Source organism: Alexandromys fortis, unplaced genomic scaffold (assembly GCF_014885135.2).
Source record: "Alexandromys fortis isolate MF-2015 unplaced genomic scaffold, M_Fortis_MF-2015_v1.1 scaffold_167, whole genome shotgun sequence".
Lineage (NCBI taxonomy): Eukaryota > Metazoa > Chordata > Mammalia > Rodentia > Cricetidae > Alexandromys > Alexandromys fortis.
The window spans coordinates 2,095,980-2,108,958 of record NW_026068050.1 but is presented as its reverse complement, the minus strand read 5'-3'; the positions used below and the strand labels follow the sequence as shown (position 1 = coordinate 2,108,958).

The window sequence follows — 12,979 nt, the reverse complement described above, 5'->3', positions numbered from 1 at the left end:
GAAGCAACTGCCTATCATTTCGCTGGGTGGCTTGAATGAATGTCAGAGCTGTCTGTCACAACTGTCCTTCAGAGAACTCTAGTTATCCATCTCATTTAAAAGGAAGAGAAAAATAGACCCTCAAGGAAGGATGATGATTCGACCAGGATGGCCTTGCAGATCATAGAGAATCTACAACAGGGGCATGAAAGGCAGCGGTAGGGATGGTCTTATTGGCTCACGCGGGAATCCAGCGTTCGGCAGACTGCCGCAAGAGGGCTACTGTGGGTTCGAAGCCTAACTGAGTTACAGACAACACGAAACCAAACCGCCCCGAAACAAAAGTCAGGACAGCCTTCGCACCTGTCAGAATTCGCGCTGGAGCGTATGGGGGGGGGGGCGGTTGACAAAAGAGGGCCAGGTGTGGAAAAGGCGGAGCTAAGAGTTAATGGGGCTGGACCAGGGGAGGAGCCTAGGCAAACTGGGTGCGGCCTCCCGGGGGCGGGGCCAAGCGCCGCGGGCTCCGCCCCCGCGCGCTACCGCCCCTCCGCCGTGCTGCGTGCTGCGAGGTGGGCTTCGTTCAGGAGCAGAAGAGCCAGCGGCTGGCGGCTCCCGAGGCACGAGCGGAGTTCGACGGCGGCCCGCGTTCTCCGAAAGGCAGCCGTCGACGGGCGAGCGATGGCGGCGCGGGGGTCGCGGCGGCGCGCGCTGCGCCTGCTCTTGGTGGTGCAGCTGCTGGCGGGGCGCTGGCGGCCGGCCGGGGCAGCGCGGGGCGCGCGGGGAGGTGAGCTCGGGCGGGGTCGCGGGCCGCGGGGTCGCGCAGCGGGGCTCCGCCGCCTTGCCCTTTTCTTCGGGGGGACGGGTGCGGATTTCCAGGTTAGCGCCCAGCTCTGTTCATCTCGATGCAAAGAAAAGGCCAGTTTGGGGGCTCGGTGGCTCGCGTCGTTGGGGCGGCTGGTGTAGGGTGTGCCTCGGTACAACTTTCTCTTTAGAGCGTGCCGCTGTCATAGGGCTTCCCGCTTCCCTGATGGTTCACGGCGTGGAGACTAGGGGTTAATGGTCTTTGAGACTTTATAGACCACCCTCTTCTACTTCACTTCTGCAGCATCTTTCCTTTTGCCAGGAGATGCAAACGTTTGCTGAAGAAATGCTAGGTAGTCCACACCCCTGGCTTCCGGACTCATCGCTTGACTTTTGGGTTCTTCGCTTCTTTGAAGCATGGTGTTCCCTTCCTCCCACCCCGTCAGTGTTTCAAGATGTTGTGGATTGGGATAGAAACAAACAAACAAACAAGCAGAGCCTAGTATTTTGAATTTCCAGTGTTTTAACATATTTTAGTTAGCCCTTTCAGTACTTTGTAGAAAAATGCTGTTTCTGGAGCTCCTGTGATGTGTCCTTTACTAGAGCAGGGGCGACAGAGGGTCGCTGCACCTGCAGCTCGCTTTTAGTGAGAAGAGGAAGACTGGAGGACCTTTACCTGTCTTTCTTTCGTTATGATCTTCTTCTTCTTCTTCTTCTTCTTCTTCTTCTTCTTCTTCTTCTTCTTCTTCTTCTTCTTCTTCTTCTTCTTCTTCTTCTTCTTCTTCTTCTTCTTCTTCTTCTTCTTCTTCTTCTTCTTCTTCTTCTTCTTCTTCTTCTTCTTCTTCTTCTTCTTCTCTTCTTCTTCTTTTTTTTGAGACAGGGTTTCTTTGTGTAGCCTTGGCTGTTCTGGTTTGCAGACCAGACTGGCTTCGAACTCACAGAGACCCACCAGATCCACCTGCTTCTGCCTTCTGAGTGCTGGGATTAAAGGCATGGGACACCAGTGCCCCAGGTTTCGTTAAGATTCTTAAACTGTGAGTAACTTTGTGGACTAGATTTCAGGGTAGGTCTACTGAAGCAGTGAAATCTTTGCAAAGAGCATTACAGTTTAGGGAAAGAGAGGGATGTCCCGGTCTCAGAACATGTCTCCAATGTGCCTTAGAACATGGTTCTCGCCGCAGTTTTCCTTATTTGGAAACAGGACAACACAGCTTACTTTCCCCAGCCGTTTTCAGGATTGACTGCTACGTATAAAATGCCAGGCAGTGTCTGGCAGCCTAGAAGATGGTAGTCCCTGTCTCTCTGACGGTGCTGGGAATTTGAGCAGGTTTCTCAGTTTTAACATAAATCATTGTTGCTGAGTCTTCGATGGTGTACATAGCTAACTCTTGTGCAGGGTTTGGGATTTTAACCAAGGTGGATGACCCTCTCCTTTCGGCTCCCACTCAGTGGTATTTCTTTAATAATAACCATCTTGTTGTGTTACAGTTTTTTGATTTGTTTGTCCCATGTGAGTGCCTTAAGAGCTTCCTTTGTGTGTGGGTATTCACATATGCTAGAAGAGGCCAGAGGTCAGCTGTGGGTATTGTCCTTCAGAGCCATCCACTTTGGTTGGTTTTTGTTTGTGACAGTCTCTCACTGTGACCTGGGGCTCATGGATTAGGATAGGCTGCTGGCAATCCTGCTGAATTTCAGAGATCTGCCTGTCTCTGCCTTCCTCATGTTGAATGACCAGGGCATCTGTTACATTGAAAAGGCTCCTTGCTAAACCTTTTCCATTTTACGGGGGTCAAATGCAGGTCTTTGTTCTTGTGCAGCAGGCACCTTACAAGTCAGCTTCCAGCCTCCAAGAGCTGCGATGTCTTATGTGTCCTTAATACCTAGTTTATTATAGGAGAGTGGTGATGTTTATAAGTGAATGAATGGAGCCATAATCTCCCTGGATATTTTCTCACTTATAAGAAAAGGCCGTTAACTGTTCTAATCTTAAGTTCTGTGTAAGCATCGTGAAGAAGATAGTGATACGGGCTGATATAACTGCACACTGGCAAATAATATGCCTTTGCGTTCTGCCGCCTTTGAATTCACAGTGGCTGATGTGCTGTGTGGAGAGGAGAAGCCTATTATTAACTGGCTTTGTTTTTTGGGGCATATTCAACTTGGCTGACTCCCTCTCTCCCTTTAAGATAGTAGAGTAGAGGCAGATGTTTTTTGGAAATTGATTTTATGTTTTATTGTTTTCATGTTTGTCTTAGAGTCTCAACATAACTCTTATGGTTTCCTATGAACCAGTTCCCAGACAGAAAGTCTTGTCTAGTCAGCCAGCAGCCATACCTGTTTGGCCGACTGAAGGCCACAGAGCTGTGGAAAGTAGCTTGGAAGGCAATTTCGTCTGCAGTGGAATATAATTTGCTAGACATTAAGATAATATGGGCCTTTTGAACTGACCTGCGACGAGGACGTTCATGGAAATTAGTCAGTCATTAGTTAGGTATACTTCTTAGCTGTGTGACATTTTAGTATATGATCTTCAGTCAAAGGAAGATAAAATAATCCATAGAGAGTTTGAGCTCTAAGTGTGTTTTCTTCTCGTTTTTAGTTCTCTCATTTACACTCTCGGACACTAACAGAGATGCACAAGGTGGCCATCAACTTCACGAAAGTCAGCTAATCACTTTTAAAGATTTATTATGTATAGTATTCTGCCTGCATGTATACAGTGTTTTGCTTTCATGTTTTCCTGAAGGTCAGAAGAGGGCATCAGATCTCATTACAGATGGTTGTGAGCCACCATGCCGTTGCTGGGAATTGAACTCTGGACCTCTGGAAGAGCAGTCAGTGCTCTTAACTTCTGAGCCATCTCTCCAGTGCCCCCATTTATTCACGTTTGACATTTATTGGCCATGCTCTCAGTGCTCTGACTTTGTATGTTTGTGTTTTTTGTTGTTTGTAGGTTTTTTTTGTTGTTGTTGTTCTTTAAGACAGGGTTTCTCTGTGTAGCTTTGGAGCACGTCTTGGAACTTGCCCTGTAGACCAGGCTAGCCTCTCAAGCTCACAGAGTCCACCTGCTTCTGCCTCCCAAGTGCTGGGATTAAAGGCATGCGCCACCACTGCCCGGTGCTTTGTGTGTTTTGACTCCTATGAAACAACCATGTGTGAAGTATTCCCACTGACTCCACCTGCAGGATTTATTTAGGACAAGTCAATGTTTTAAGTGTTGGTGATAGGACAGTAAACAAGGTCTCTGCCCTTTAGAGCTTGATTTAACAGATGATGAGGTTGACATACAAGTAATTTATACGATTTGATCTAGGCAACAGTTAATGGATGAAAGAATCTGGATTTGAACTTGGGTAGTCTGCTTGGGGATTTGCTTTTAAGCAATATTCTCAGTATTTTAATCAGTCAACATGGATGAAGCAGTCAAACTAGGTATATGATTTGGGGGAGGTTAATTTTTAATAATTTTTTAGTGAAAATAACTTGAGGTCATCCATCCCCTTTGACTCTCAAAGTCTTTCTGCCCCTTCTGTATAGTCCCCTAAGCTCTTAGGGAAGGGGTCCTATTCCTGTGAGGAGATGCCATGACTGTGGCCAATCTTCTAATGGAAAATGCTTACTTACAGCTCAGAGGTTTAGTCCATTACCATTGTGGCAGGAAGCAAGGCAACATGCATGCAGAGATGGTGCTGGAGAAGGAGTTGAGTTCTTACATCTTAACCTGCAGGCAATAGGAAGTGATCTGAGACACTGGGCATATCTTGAGCATAGGAAATTCCAAAGCCTGCCCCCACAGTGACACTGTTCCTCTAACAAGGCCACATCTACTCCAACAAAGTCACACCTCTGAAGAGTGCCACTCTTGATGATCTTATGGGGGCAATTTCCTTCAAACTACCACAGGAGGAGCTTGACAAAGACATCCCAGTTTGGACTGAATGTCCCAAAATCTCTGTCTCTGTACACTGTTCAACTGTGGGTCCCCGTGTTAGTTCACATCTACTGCAAAAGGAAGCTTCTCTGATGATAGCTGAGTGAGACACTGATCTATGGGTATAGTAGAATGTCATAGGAATCATTATTGCTACATTCTTTTAGCAGAATTACAGTATTTGGTGTTGTCCTGGCCAGTGACCTGTACAGCCTCAGGTTCTTGGCTACCAGAGCAAGTATTAGGCATGGCTTCTGTTTTGTGGAGCAGGGGAATGATTAGTAACCCCCTACAATGTTTGTGCCCTACTGTACTAGCATTGTCATGCAGGCAGGTCACTGTTGCAGAGTGCAGGGTGTGTGGTTATCTTTCTCCCCTGGTAGATTGCAGAGTACCTTCCAGTACCGTGAACATTAGTCAGTGGGGGTGAGGCTCTCGTTAGGCACCAGCTGGACTTCTCTGTGTCAGTGAGTTATGTAAATGCTGTCTTCAGCGGTAAGACCTTACTATCGGTTTGTGGAAAACAACCCGCAGCCTTGGCAATAGCCTGAGATAGTTGGGGATTTCCATGATGGCCCTTTGGCCAATGACTCAATTAGATGAACATCTGTTATTTAGTGACTCTATCTAGATTTATTTCATATTTGTATGGGATAAAAATGATAGAGGTGATTCTAGGTGTTGATATCTGGTGTGTGTGTGTGTGTGTGTGTGTTTGGGTTGGGTGTTCCACTCCTTGGTTTCTATTGCTCTCTCTATATCTCAGGAAAATGTGGTGACTGTGGGTTCCCTGATAGAGAGTGCTTCTGCAGGTTGGTGGGTGGTGGAGAGGAATGGAGGTGGTTTATGGGAACAGCCCGAGAGGGTCTATGGGGAAAAGCTAAGGGGATCTTGTCCACACCAAGAGGCAGGGGCTTCCTGGGTCTGTATCAAGAGCTGGAGTCTCCAATGAAGGGAGCTGACAGAGGAATGGGAATGAACTAGAGGGGAGGGCTGAGAAGGTCTGAAGAGAGAAGCGTAGTTGGTCTGCGCCAAGGTTTAGCAGAGACCCAGGGATGCAGGGTGGGAGCCACTTTTGTCATGTTTGTACATATGCTTATATCTAACCTTTCACACAGTTTATTTTTAAATTAAAATTTCTTTTGGCCAGGTTTGGTGATACTCGCCTGTATTCCCAGAACTTGGGAGGCTGAGGCAAGAAGAGTTCAAGGCCATAAAGAATGGAAAAAAGTTTTGCTAGCTATTCATCTGATAGAGGATTAAGACCAAGAATGTACAAAGAACTTTTAAAAAAAAAGTAAATACAAAAACCTCAATCCTGTTGATAAATGGGCTAGTTCAATGAGCATTTAATTCTCAAAAGATGAAATAAGAAATAGCCAGCACACATATAAAAATGTTCCACATTTCCTCGGGGAAACACACATTAAAACTATACTGATACCCTTTCTATTTAGAAGGGAGTAGTTAAGAAAAGTATGGATGCTGGAAGCTGGCAAGATGATTCAGCAGTTAAGAATGCTTGCAGTCTTGCAGAGGACCAGGGTTTGGTTTCCAGCAAACTCACAACCACCTGTAACTCTGCTGCCAAAGGATATGAGGGTTTCTTCTAGCTTCCACAGGTACCTGTACACACAGGCACACACACACACACACACACACACACACACACACACACACACACACACACACACGGGACCCTATATGGGAATGGAATTTAGTCCAATGACTATAGAAATCAATGTGGGCATTCCTCAAGAGACCTGAAAGTAGAACTTCCATATTACCCAGATCCATGCTCCTAGGTGTTTACTGCAGGACTCTCCATCAGCATATCTCAGAGAAACATTCATTTCCGTGTTTATTCCAGCTCTGAGCTCAGTGGCTGTTATGTAATCAGCCTGTGTTCAGTCAACAGATGAATGAGGAAAATGTCTCATTTTTTTTTTTTCAGCCTTAAAAACTAAGCAAGCAAGCTGTGTCCTTTGCAGGAAAATGAATGGAACCAGAGAGCATATTGAAATATACTCATACTCACAAAGACAAATAGCGTGTTTTCTCTCATTGTTATTCTCAATTTTACATAGATAAAATCTACCTAAAATTGTGTGTGTGAGAAAAACAGCCGTGAAAAGAGAAGTGAGATTGTCTGGGGTAAGGAAAGGGCTAGCGAGAGGGGGTGGGGAGGACAAGGATTGGAGTCGGGTGTGGTCAATGCACATGGTATACTTGGATGGAAATGTTTGCTTGAAACTCACTTGCACAATGACTGTACACCAGTAAAATGCCTTTTAAAGTTCATGGTCAACTTGGGCTTGGCAGATCTTGTCTTAGAAAAAGAAAACAGTTTTCTTGAAAATGCTGAATATGCACTATGACTTAGAACACTTGGAAGGTGGGGTCACAGTCCACTGGAGAGTGCTGTTGTACCTGAGTATCTGTTTATGGAGACAGGTTTCCTGGAGGCCAGGTTGGCCTCAATTTGACGTATGGTCCAGGATGACCTCGGACTCTGGCTTGCCTTCCCTCCACTTCCACATGCTGGACTGCAGCTGTCCTTCACTCTGCTTGTGCCTGGGTTTACTAAAGGGCTGCTGATGGGACTCTGATATGATTGTCAGACAGACGGGTCCTTTTCATCCGTAATCACAAATTATATCAAGCAATTTTTAAAAATTAGGCTGAGCTTTCAGTAGAGTAATTTCAGCATAGCATTTTTCTTCTGGTACAATTGTTTTTCTTTTTATAGCAGAATTGAATTCTTTTAGATAATGGTATTTTTAGTTTAAAATTAAATAACAAGTTGACACAGACACGTTGAGGTTAGAATAGTTTAGGAAGAAGTTAGGATTGGTTTCTTTTGGAATTTTCTCTGGAACAGTGGAAACAGTGTGATGGAAAAAAATATGTTTTAAATCTAGTTTTAATGGTGTGTATGTGTGTGTATGTGTGTATCTGTCTGTCTGTGTATGTGTAGATGAGTGTGGGTCCCTAAAGTGGCCAGGGGTGTCAGGTCTTCTGGAGATGGAGCTATGGGCAGTTGTGAGCCTTCAAGTGGGTGATGGGAATCAATCTTGGGTCCTCTAGAAGAGAGGCAAGCAACTAATCCCTGGTTCTGGATTTTTTTTTATTCGAGACCGGGTTTCTTTGTGTAGTCCTGGTTGTCCTGGAATTGAATCTATAGACGGAGCTGGCCTTGAATCCAGAGATCCCCCTGCTTTGGGAGTACTAGGATTAAAGGCTTGTGCCACCATGCATGGCTATGATTTTAATTTAAGGTTTTTTTTTTTTATAATTTAAGACAACATGGTATCTTTTCACCAATGGCCTTGAATTCCACAACCTTACATGCTTTTCTGTAAAGCAAGATTGAGGAGAAGAAGGGGATAAGCCCTTTACCAGTAGAAACAGATGCGACTTCAGATGATCTGACAAGAAGGATAATTATGAACTTTTTAATTAAAAATAATTTCCTTTAAAATTGCTAGTGATATGTGTTGAATTAGGCAGAACTTTTCGTCTGTGTTGAAGTTTCCTCAACCTTTAAAACTTTGGGCTCGGGAAGTATTTGTTGTTGGGAGGAAAGGGTTCTGGCCATCTAGTGTGCTTACAGCATTCCTGTAGGAAGGGGTCCTGGCCATCTAGTGTGCTTACAGCATCCCTGTAGGAAGGGGTCCTGGCCATCTAGTGTGCTTACAGCATCCCTGTAGGAAGGGGTCTTGGCCATCTAGTGTGCTTATAGTATCCCTGTAGGAAGGGGTTCTGGTTTTCTAGTGTGTTTACAGCATCCCTGTAGGAAGGGGTTCTGGTTTTCTAGTGTGTTTACAGCATCCCTGTAGGAAGGGGTTCTGGTTTTCTAGTGTGTTTACAGCATCCCTGTAGGAAGGGGTTCTGGTTTTCTAGTGTTTTTACAGTGTCCCTGACCCTACAACCAGCACCCCACTGAAAACACTTCCAGGGATTTTCATGTGTTTCCTATGGGACGGATTATTCTTTCTCACTTCGTGTAGAGTCCTTGTGGTTTTGTGGCAGAGCCTCTCATACTTGGCTGTGTGAGGGGATCCTTTGGGGTTTTGTTAAGGATACATGGTGATTCAGAAGGTCAGAGGCAGGGCCTGAGGCTCTCATGTCTCAGATGCTTCCAAGGCAAGTCTGTGAAATTCATGGTGTATTGGCTATACTTGGGTTTTGTTTGCTTGCTTGCCTCCTTGTTTTTGAGACAGGGTCTCCGGTAGCCCAGGTTGACATTGTTTGTATATGTAGCCACTGTTGCTGAAAGTAACACACTTTAAGCCGGAAGGTAATCCCCCATTCGTGTCGATTATTGTCATTATGAAAGTAGCTTTTTCTTCCTAATTGTCGTAAGAGTACTACAAACCTGGGGCTTAGGGAGGTAGCTACAGGCGGTGTTTGTGAGTTCAAGGCCAACCTGGTTTTCAGAGTGAGTTTCTGGACAGCCAGGGCTTGGCAGAGAAACGCTTTCTGGGGAAAACAAACAACAACAACGGCTACAAACAAGGATAAACCTGGGGCTTAGCAGTAAAGAGCGTTTGCTGCTCTGCCAGAGGACCTAATGTGGTTCCCAAAACCCACATCAAGTAGTCATCCACTTGTAACTCAAACTCCAGAGAATCCAGTGCTCACTTCTGGCCTCTGTAGACACCCTCACAGTGTGGCACACACCTACACATAGATTTTTTTAAAAATCTGGAAAATCTCATAGAAACCCAGAAAATAAGCATCAACCCCCATTCACACAAATCAGCTGCTGTTCCCCCCCCCCCTTTTTTTTCTCTGTTTCTTTAAACAAGGTCTCACTGTGACTTTGTAGCCTAGGCTGGTCTTGAACTCATTGGGTAGCCAAGGCTAACCTCAATCTCAAGGACTGGAGAGATGGTTCATTGATTAAGAGCAGTTGTTCTTGCAAATGACCTGGGTTCAACTCCCAGTGTCCTTATAGTGGCTTGCAACCTCCACACTGCAGTTCCAGGGGATCCAGTTCTCCTTTCTGACCTCCGAGGGCACCAGGCATTCATGTGGCGCACATATAATCATGCAGGCAAAATACTCATGCAAATAAAATTTTGAATTCTTTGTTTGGTTTGTCGAGACAGGGTTTCTCTGTAGCTTTGGAGCCTGTACTGGAACTAGCTCTTGTAGACAAGGCTGGCCTCAAACTCGAACTCACAGAGACCAGCCTGCCTCTGCCTCCTGAGTGCTAGGATTAAAGGCCTGTGCCACCACTGCCAGGATAAAATTTTAAATTCCAAGAAAACAACCACAAAACCCCTGAAAGATCTCCTTGCATCAGCCCCATGCATGAGTGTTGGGGTTGTAGGCGCACGCCACTGTTCTTGGTTCTTATCTGCAACTTTTTGTGTTTCCTTGAGGCATTATTTGTCAGAACTGGACAATTCCGAAAAAATATCTGCGAGGCAAGGTCTGCCGTCACCCAGACCAATCTCAGCTTTGTAGCCAAGAATGACTTTAATTCCTGACTGCCCCGCCTCTACCTCAGAAACGCTGGGGTCACAGGGCTGTACCCCACCTTGGCTCTAGGCAAGAAATTTGCAAGAGTCTTATCAAGGTCATATAGGCTTCACAGCTTCTTGACACTATTACCTGTTTTATTTCCTAATGCTGTAAATGTACTGACTTAAAGGTGTATTTATTACCTACCAAAAGATCTCTGATGCCAAATTAAAACAGTGACCTCTGCATTTATTTGATTTAATAATGCTTAAACTTTTTTCGAATTCCTTGAGGACTATCGACTGGGCCTAAATTTAATGCTGCCTAAGGTCAGTGTGTTGCTCCTCCTGTTCTGAGAGTCAGGGAAAGCAGGGCAGCTGCAGTGTAAATGTGCCGTAATTCTCCGTTAGGAATCAATACAGAGCGAGAACAACGCCCTCTGCAGTAGCGATTAGTAAGCGTCCTTTCCCGATTTGTCACACGGAAAGTGCTGAGCAAGAACTTATTTATTTCCCTGAATTAACTAAATGGTTTTGTTCACTGCTTTATCTTGATGTCTCCTAAAATAGCTCTTGTAGGACTGCAGCAAGAACTTTTAAAGGTTATAAAGTCACTTTTTCCTTAACGTAGAAAACGATACAAGGAGACTTAGAGGAGGGTTAACTACTCCAGGAATGCCTTCATTGAAGATCGGAGATACAGCTATCATTCTTACAAATCTTTTTAGATACATGGTTTATTTTACTCCTACTGTGACCTGTGAAGAGGTTAGGGAAGGCTCTTAGCAGTACCTCTCCCAATTTAAAGCGTGCATACCCTTGACTCAGCTGTCCCACTTCTGAGAGTCAGAGCCTGCACAAGAAGGGAAAGACAGATGCACAAGGATGCTATGGCATTTTCTATAGTACCGTTATTAGAAATAATCCAAAATGAACACAACATAGACGCTCATCTGTGAAAGCTTCAAGTATGACATGTGTCCATAATATACCCATGTACTGTGTGCTTACGAACAAAGGAAAGAGATGAACGGATAACCACTAACATATTTGAATGGAAAAAAAAAAGCCATAGAACTTTAAAAGGGCAGCGTTTGTTCTTCCTCTGAACATGCATCAAAACACTCCTCTCTGAGAAGCGCTGCTCTAACAGTTCCGAGTGAGAAGCAGAGGCAGAATTGGCCCCAGTTTGTTGGTACTTCGCTCTCCAAATGATGCTTTCACTATAAAAATAAGGCATCATCACTATTACAGTTCAAACCCAGAAGCTCGTTTAGTAGGGAATCTTGTCCTCCTTTCTCTCTTCCTGATTCGAGGGCTAATCATTGGTAAATTTCAGGTGTACAGATTTTAATTACAAACACACATATACAGGTCCGTGATAGCTCCCACACAGCAAAGAATCACTTGTCTCAAAATGTCAGTAATGCCAAGTTCAGAAGTCATGTGTTTAGATTAGAAGGTTATAGCCATGATTAACCTTGCAGGTTGTCTATTGGATAAATGTCAGGGGGTATCATTCTCGTTGTGGGTGCTTTGTGCATGGCAACAGACCTTTATCTGACATGTACAGGTTCACGTCCCAGGAGGGCAAGTACTGTGTCCTTGTGTTCTGTTTCTGCCCCTAGTGCAGAGGCTACTGTGGTCGCAGCCGCTGTTGAATGGATACACTGAGGGAGGTACCACCTTGGGCTCTGGGATTTCCAATTTGTTGCAGATGTGGAAGATGTAAGAACCTTTGGAAGGAACTAAACGTGACAGCAGATGTCTTCATTTCTGCCTGTAGGTTGGAAAAAAATTGGTGACACCCTTATTTAGTTGCAGAACATCTTGGTAACTTTTTCCAGAATTCTTACTTTTTAATGAGAAAAATCATTATTCTTTATGAAAAAAATGCCAGTCAAGAATACTATCAACCCTTCCTAGAAGTGGCTTTTAAAAATCCTACTACCTTTTTTTTTTTTGACTATGTAGACTCAAAGTGGAAAAGATATAACTTTAAGAAATTTCTCAGACATGGACCTGGAGAGATGGCTCTGTGGTAAGAGCTCGGCTGCTGTTCCAGAGGACTGGGATTTGATGTCCAGCACCCACCGGATGGCTCACAGCTGTCTGTAACTCCAGCTTCCAGGGATCTACTGCCCTCGTATTTCCTGTGTAGGGACTGCGCACACTTCACAGCTGTGCACTTGGGCAACCATATAGAAAACTAACTAAATAAATATTTAAACTACTTAATACTCGATAGACTAAGAAAATGTATTTTATTTGATTTGCACAACAGTGAAACAGCTACGCATAGGTTATCCGTTTTTAAATTAATGTTATTTATTTATTTATTTATTTATTTATTTATTTATTATTTATTTTGGGTTTTCGAGACAGGGTTTCTCTTCTCTGTGGTTTTGGAGCCAGTCCTGGAACTAGCTCTTGTAGACCAGGGTGGTCTCGAACTCACAGAGATCCGCCTGCCTCTGCCTCCCAAGTGCTGGGATTAAAGGTGTGCGCCACCACCGCCCGGCTCTTTTTTTTAAATATTTATTTATTTATTATGTATACAATATTCTGTCTACATGTATTCCTGCAGGCCAGAAGAGGGCACCAGACCTTATTACATATGGTTGTGAGCCACCGTGTGGTTGCTGGGAATTGAACTCAGGACCTTTGGAAGAGCAGGCAATGCTCTTAACCACTGAGCCATCTCTCCAGCCCCCAAACAGCCTGATTTTTAAAATGAACAAAGTACCTGACAGATATTTCTCCAAAGAAAATAAACCAGTGTAAATGACACAAAACA

At 44.6% G+C, this 12,979-nt stretch overlaps 1 protein-coding gene across 2 annotated transcripts in view; it reads left to right on the top strand.

The window, feature by feature from the left end:
- Positions 1–534: 534 nt before the first annotated feature.
- Positions 535–12,979, top strand: part of Chrna5 (cholinergic receptor nicotinic alpha 5 subunit) — a 32,120-nt gene continuing 19,675 nt past the window's right edge. For both annotated transcript variants that reach the window (XM_050119468.1, XM_050119467.1), the window contains exon 1: positions 535–763. In XM_050119468.1, the coding sequence (XP_049975425.1) occupies positions 658–763 (106 nt within the window). In that variant the 5' untranslated portion in view covers positions 535–657. The remainder of the gene's footprint in view (positions 764–12,979) is intronic.